The 7,496-nt window shown below is 32.3% G+C and overlaps 1 protein-coding gene across 1 annotated transcript; it reads right to left on the bottom strand.

The window, feature by feature from the left end:
• Window positions 1-429: 429 nt before the first annotated feature.
• Window positions 430-4,155, bottom strand: LOC139482806 (MIF-like protein mif-2). Its single transcript, XM_071266858.1, has 4 exons — window positions 4,089-4,155; window positions 3,053-3,215; window positions 2,319-2,485; window positions 430-724 (listed from the first exon to the last, which is right to left on the bottom strand). Exons 2-4 carry the CDS (start codon window positions 3,158-3,160, stop codon window positions 622-624), a joined length of 378 nt encoding a protein of 125 aa, XP_071122959.1. The 5' UTR covers window positions 3,161-3,215; window positions 4,089-4,155; the 3' UTR covers window positions 430-621.
• Between the last annotated feature and the right edge of the window lie 3,341 nt (window positions 4,156-7,496).

Here is a 7,496-nt window from a genome sequence, read left to right as displayed (position 1 = left end):
ACTCATTTATTTACATTGGTTATGGAGTCAATAAAAATCACGAATAAAATAATCTATGTATGAAGAGGTTTATTTATAAATTGTCTTCCTATTCAGGTATTGAATATTGCTTGAAACTACTTACAAAGTCTGTAACGGAATGTAGGTTTTTTGTGTAGTCATTAGTGTATTAATCGGGTAATCGCTGGTTTTGTCGAGCGATACTTGCGTAATCGCTTGAACAAATATATACAAAATGGACACATTTATACCCAGATTACGTTAAGTGGGTCGCAAAGTGAACGTAAATAGCTCTACATTATCATTTGGGACTAGATGATAGTCTTAATATTTGTTTGCTCATTTAATAACTGTATTATCTAAAGAAACAATTAACAATGTAATGAATAAGTTGATAAACGTTTAGTGAAAATTGATTTCAAAATTAAAGCTATTAAATCAACTGTATTTGTTAATTGTAAAGAAAACACTCAGGCAAACTTCTCGCTGGGGACCAGCTGAGAGTTCATCATTTGTTATAAACAGGTTTTGATTGTCTACTATTCTTGAGGAAAACAAAACATTTAAGATGTTTCTGTACGTAATTGAAATTTTCTATAAAATCACATATTTGTTGAAACATTACTGCTTTAGTGAAGAATAAAATTCAGCATGTTTGAATTCTGGTGCCTCTCTAACCATTCCAAAATCTGTGGGACATATATTGATGTACTTTATAACTACTCTGTAAAGAAAAGAAATTAGTTTAATGCTATCTGAAATTAACATTTATATCTACCTTTATTAACGTTATATATTGAAATGTTATTCGCAATCTTCGAATGGAAAAAAAGACGCATATTCCCTGTCAGTGTTTATGTCCCAAGAACCATTCGGCGAAGGGAATATATGGCACTGACAGGGAATTCGATTCGAAATCTCCCCTTGACGCCAAAATAACAAATACACTACAGTAACTTCAACACAACTGACTATTTTCTTCAAATGGGATATTAGCTCATACACTCTGTTAAGGCAACCAATGAAATTGCAAGATATTCCATACCAGATTAATATACTTTTGATCCCATGATCATTATTTATGATGATTTCTTATCTCACGCTACTCGAGAAAAATGGTATTTTCCTAGTTGTAGAAAAATCGTCATAACGAAATGTTACTACAGTAAAAGTGCACATGGTAAAGATTTCTGGAATATTCATCTTTATTTGGTTTTTAGTTACAATTACAAATGAACGTGTGTCTCGTTTGGAGGAGAACATGCTTACCCTTCTAAAGCACATAAAATTAGTCCCGATATTTTTGTTGATTTCTTTTGCTTAGTCTGAATTCTTCTGTGCTGAGATGTTTTTAGGGTTGTGCGTTCTATAGGTCGATTTTTGTAATGATATTGTCCGGTTGGTTTTAACCTATGGATATCCCTTTGGTATATTTCGCCTCTCCTTTTTATATACCCTCGAGACTACCATTTGAGGAATCAAATACATACAAATTTTGTAACATTAAAACAAAAAGAGCCCCCACTTGAAAACGACCGAGACACGAATCAAATGACACCGATTATAACTATAACGGGGTCTAATCCAATCGCAAACACAACAATCACTATCTAAGAATATAGATGTGAAATACTTTCATGTGTTACCTTTTTTGTTTTTCGTTCTTTTATTTGTACATAAATAAGTCCGTTAGTTTGTTTTTCATTTTCATTTCGGGGCCTTTTATAGCTGACTATGGGCTTTGCTCATTGTTGACGGCCGTACGGTGATCGATAGTTGTTAACTTGTTAAAATGTGTGTCATTTTGGTCTTTTGTGGAGAGTTGTCTCATTGGCAATCATACCACATCTTCTTTTAAAATGAAATCCAAGGAGCGAAACAAATAGCACATCAAACAAACTATCACCAGAAGCTGTACAATAACAATTATATAATACAACTTAGAAATACACAAAAAGAATGAAATGGAATCGCAACACTTAGAAAAAGTAAACATATTACAGCTAATTTCCTAATGCATGTAAAGCAAAACTTTGGTTGGCTTGCTTGCTTTGTTTGTATAATTGTTTATACAAGCTCTGTAAATAAAATTGACATATTTAAACAATGTATATAGGCATAGTTTAGCCTGTATATATAATATTTGAATTTAATTGGGTGTTATCCTAATGATAGTACAATATAAAAACAAAGAAAGCAAGCTGACTAAAGTCTTGCTCTACAGGCTTTAGGAAATTATCTGAAAGGAGCATGCAATATACAATGTACTACTTTATTCATTTATTTATTTCAACGAGAGTAATAAAGTCAAATATTACCTGTTGTGTGGAAGATCTAAGAGTGAAGCAAAAAAAGGTATAAAGATTTTGTTGAAATCATCGTAGATATTTTCTTTAAAAATGGATGATATGTCAACAAATATCATTGGTGTTTTCCTTCCATTGTTCAACATTCTATTTCCAGGGGAGACTAATATATAAATCAACTGAAAAATATTCCCATAGGAAAAGGATTAATATCATTATAATACTAGCAGTCAATATTCAACAGAATCAAGAATGTCTGGTCATAGACAACAAAGTTTGACTATTAAGATTTTCCTAAGTGCTTGTGTGTCACAATAAGTATTAAAATTAAACACCGAACAGAGCTTGGAAATTATATGCATTTGCTAATACGAAAAAAAATTAAAACTTCAAAGTTTACAACGCCTACAAGTTTTGTGTTTAAAAAAGACAATTTTAAATCCGCTATTGTTTGATACCTTATCACCAGATATGACGCACACATGTTTCTTTAACATGGGGTTACATGGCAGACGTCACTGATGGAGGAGGAATAATGACCCCTTCTGCATGTTTCATCCCAGAATTTTTATATTATTGGTGTTGGTCGATCTTAAGTTTAATTATAGTGTGTTGTACTCTTTTGTTTGACTGTTGGTCTTTTTCTTTCTTTTATCCATGGTATTGTTTTGTTTTTCTTTGTTTTTTTACTGCCTCTTTGGTATATTTTCCATTTTTATCATTTATTATTTTATACAATTGGCTACCTCTAATGGTGCTTTTAGAACTTCACTGGCTTTATCAGCAATTTTTTCCTCGAAATCATCTGGTAAGTCTACTTCTTTTATGTTGGTACGGACAGTTATTCCAGGCATTATGTTAAAGCTACAGGTAACAATTGAGTCTAGATTTCAGACCTTATAAAAATTGCTAAAACAAATAAGGACTCATAATTAGATTTGGTTGATTGATGTGTGGTCACGTCTACTGGCAAATATAAAACGAATGTCACGTTTATACACTGTAATATGTCTTTATTCTTTATGAAAGACTAAGATGATTTAATAAAGATGTACCCTAGCTGATTAAAATGTATGTAAATGAGTGTGATGATTCCACCCCCATATGTTTAGGGGCAATTGTCGATTAAATCTAAATATCGCGCCTCCTTTACAAAGAGAGAGTAGATACCAACGTGGCATATGTTACCTTGAACCTATTCAGTGTATCGTCTTTGGTTTAAACATAGCAGTTCAGAATTACTCAATGTACATGGAACATGAATATACCAACACATTTCTTATGACTTACTGCACATATAAAGTGATTCAAACTATACATTTAATGAGCAATTATCTTTTTTTTTTTACTCAGTGACATTCTAGCTGAGTACATCGGCTTTTTTAGGCAATTTTAATATGGTTTGAAGGAAATATACAATAAAAAATTATACAAGCATAACCTGTAGCAGATTTTTCTCTTGTTCTGTTGTATTGGAATTAGTGAATATTTCTTTTTCACGCCGGAATACGTATCTAGATCATCAACACTGAAATCGTTCGACATGATATTTGGGTGAAAATTAAGCGGAATTTATCAGAACAAACTAAACCTGTAGACAAATTATGAGTACAGTTTAAGATATACACTCTATCCGTGTATAACACAAAGGCATGTTAATAAGTCTTATCAGAAGATTTAGATGAGACTAAACTACCAGGCTCTTATTATGAATCAGCAGAAAATGTTAAAAAAAATGACGATAAAATCCATTTTGTCTACATAGAAGTAACGATAACTTACCTTACAAATGCAGTTATCTGGTCAATAATTAGGTACACCTATACTAACACACGTATTCAAATCCCCGTTTATAACTATAGATATCTTCGTTGTGTGACAAGATAAAAAGAGTGTATACATTTGGATTCACGGAATATATAAACGAAAAACAAAATGTTATAAAATGTTATTAAATAGTTCCAAAACTGAGTTCTGTGAAATGTAATAACAGAGTCCTCTCTATATAAGTTTTTTTAACGGTATACGTTAATGATTTCAATAAGAAAACAAGTTTAATTAAGAACCAATTGTTCACAGAACAATTGAAGGTCTTTCCACTTCTTACGATTGATTTAGATACAAAAATAAAATGTGATTTATTATGTCATTTCCAGTATCAAATGATAGCTCATTGTTTGCTGATTCCAAAAATATATGGTTTCTTTACAAATTTGTTTGAAATTAAGGAGGTAATTTGTTACTTCTGGTCTAAAAAATGACACTTTTGTTTTTATTTGATTATGTATTTGTCATCGCTTTCAAAAATATATTGTTATATATAATTTTACATGCAATAAGTACAAAAATTAGCCACTTCTGGTTTTCACAAAGTAATTTCCGGTTGGCTTTTTATTTGTCACATTGCTTGTTAGCTAATGTACAAAGTCCGATAACGTCATAATGTATAAATATGAATTTAAAGCAAAGGTCAAAACCAAGAGCGTCAACCTTATCAATGACCTTGACCTTAATTTCAAGGTCATAAACCAAGGACCTCAAATCAAAAGACCCTAGGACTTTGATATGTATAGTTAATGAGTTATATCACTATACGCATAATTATAAATAAAAGAGGGGTGAAAACTCACATTTAATGGCTACGCACCCTTCAACCAACATTTATGAGTTACGACGTGTCGCAAAGGACAATTTCATAAAAAGATGTAGTCGATATCTTATATGGTTTCTGAAAAGACGTGAAATAGGCCAAAATCAAAATTTTTGATATGACCTTGACATTTGACCTTGACCTAGTTTTCATTTTGTGGAATAAGGACATCAAAACTCCCTGGGTTTCTATCACTTATGGTTTACCAGTTAGAAATGCATATCACTTATATCAAATGTATAACGTGGAATAACTCTCATATGGTATCTCCGGGACGCTTCGGTCTAAACCAATCTCAACATCCTGAAGATATAACGAGCAAATTGTTGAAATACTTTTGTCGTTATCTTTAACGGTTACAAAGGCGTAGCAAACACAAGAAAATCAGTGTTCTGGGAGCTTACTCTTACAAGGAAAGGTGTTCGGTTGAATAATGTTTGCAAGGTCAATTGTGAATATTTTTGCAGGATATGTAATAGACTTCAATCCGCACGACGCATGTGTCTGAAGCCATCTACTGCAGCTACACTCGAGATATGAAGACAGATACATATTATTTCAAAATAAAAGTCATGCAATTTAGCTGGTATGGGTGAGCTAGGCCGTACTAATGCATATTAACATTATTTGTCTTATTCTTAAATTTGTACAGAGAATAATTGGTTTAGAAGAGGATCAGATCATTATTTTTAAATCAACCCCTGGTCATAATTATACACACTCACAAAAGTCATCCTGGTATTTAAGTACTGTATATATTTTAAGATGTATTGATGTGGATGTAGATATAGGATTTACTGGGAAAATACTATAGACGATAATGCAAATGTTGAAAAAGGAAAATTGCGTACAAAAACATCTTCAAAAGGGAAGCACATTATATATATCAAGCGGATGAATTTCAGTATCGAAAAAGCTTAACTCAATGCAGAGCTCATCAGAAAGCTTTTGAGAAAGGTCGATATAGAAGAATCGAAAAAAATTAAGTGTTTGATTGCAGTGTTTAAATATGCAAGTTGAAGACGACTTTCATTTTTTAACGGAATGCCATGCATACGAAACGGAAAAGAATTGCATTTTGAATGAAGCATGAATTCAGTGTAAAAACAATTTCAAAAACAAAAACAAAACGGCACAGAAAAGCAAAACAAATGGACACCGGCTAATGGACGAATTCAACATTCGTGGACTGACATTCAAATAAAAAGTTATTTACAAATAGCTTTCCCAATGTTTGATATGAGCAAAGACTTTACTCAAAAGATCTTTTACACGCAATTATATCTTTGCATATGAAATTTTGTAGCGAAATATCTTTTTGTGAATCACCTTAACTTATTTAAAAAAAATAATTTTGGGGACAGTTTACGCAGATTTCCATAAAATAAAGTTTGATGACCAACATCAAATATCGGTTATTTTATAGGCATTAAAGCAATGAGTTGATGACAAATTCGCAAAGTCAACATAAATATAATGATTTTACACTTATTGTAAACCCTGTTTATAGATATATTTTTCGAGCTTTTAGAAGATTTAAAGATTATTGCAATACGGTCACATTTAGTAGTCAGCACTTCAGTCTTGACTTTGTTATCAAGTATGTAGTCATTTTTATAAATTTACTGTTTTGAAAAGTATTCGAAAAACTAAGATTTTTTTTTATCCCAGCTGGCACACATTTTTGGAATTTTGGGTCTTCAATGCTCTTCAAATTTGTACTTGTTTGGCTTTCTTACTATTTTGATCTGAGCGTCACCAATGAGTCTTATGTAGGCGAAACGCGCGTCTCCCGTATTAAATTATACGCCTGGTTCCTTTGATAACTATTTACAGCTTTACATATTCTGTCCATGACAACTAAATTGTATTAATAAAGGCAACAGTATTATACCGCTGTTCAAAAGTCATAAATCGATTGAGAGAAAACAAATACGGGTTACAAACTAAAACCGATAGAAACACATCAACTATAGGAGGAAAACAACGAAACAACAGAAACATTGAAGTGCAACGTAAAATAAGATTTGTTAGTCCCAAAATACACCAATGTTACTTTTTTGGAGTTCAATTCAGCTCCTAATTGCGAATTCCATTTTTATGTAGCAACATTCCAGCAACACCTGCATACGAAGTATATATCTCCCAAATGATACGATATTTCCGGGCTTCATGATTTCCTTGATAGAGGGTTGTTGCTCACAAGGAAGCTATTAAACCAAGAGTTCCAAAGGTGAAGTTGAAATCATTCCTTTGTAAATTTTATGGACGCCATCACGAGTTGGTTGACCGTAATGGAATCACATATGATATCGGATACGTTCCTTATGTCGTAACTACAGTATCCTTCCCTTTTTACGAATGCGACCTACCGAGTTAGATTATTTACCGGGTTTGTAATAACATGAGCAACACGACGGGTGCCACATATTGAGCAGGATCTGCTTACCCTTCCGGAACACCACATATCACCTCTAGTTTTTGGTGCGGTTCGTGTTGCTTAGTCTTTATTTTTCTATGTTGTGTCTCGTGTACTATTA

Source organism: Mytilus edulis, chromosome 7 (genome assembly GCF_963676685.1).
Source record: "Mytilus edulis chromosome 7, xbMytEdul2.2, whole genome shotgun sequence".
Taxonomy (NCBI): Eukaryota; Metazoa; Mollusca; class Bivalvia; order Mytilida; family Mytilidae; genus Mytilus; species Mytilus edulis.
This window is presented reverse-complemented; position numbering and strand designations above follow the sequence as displayed.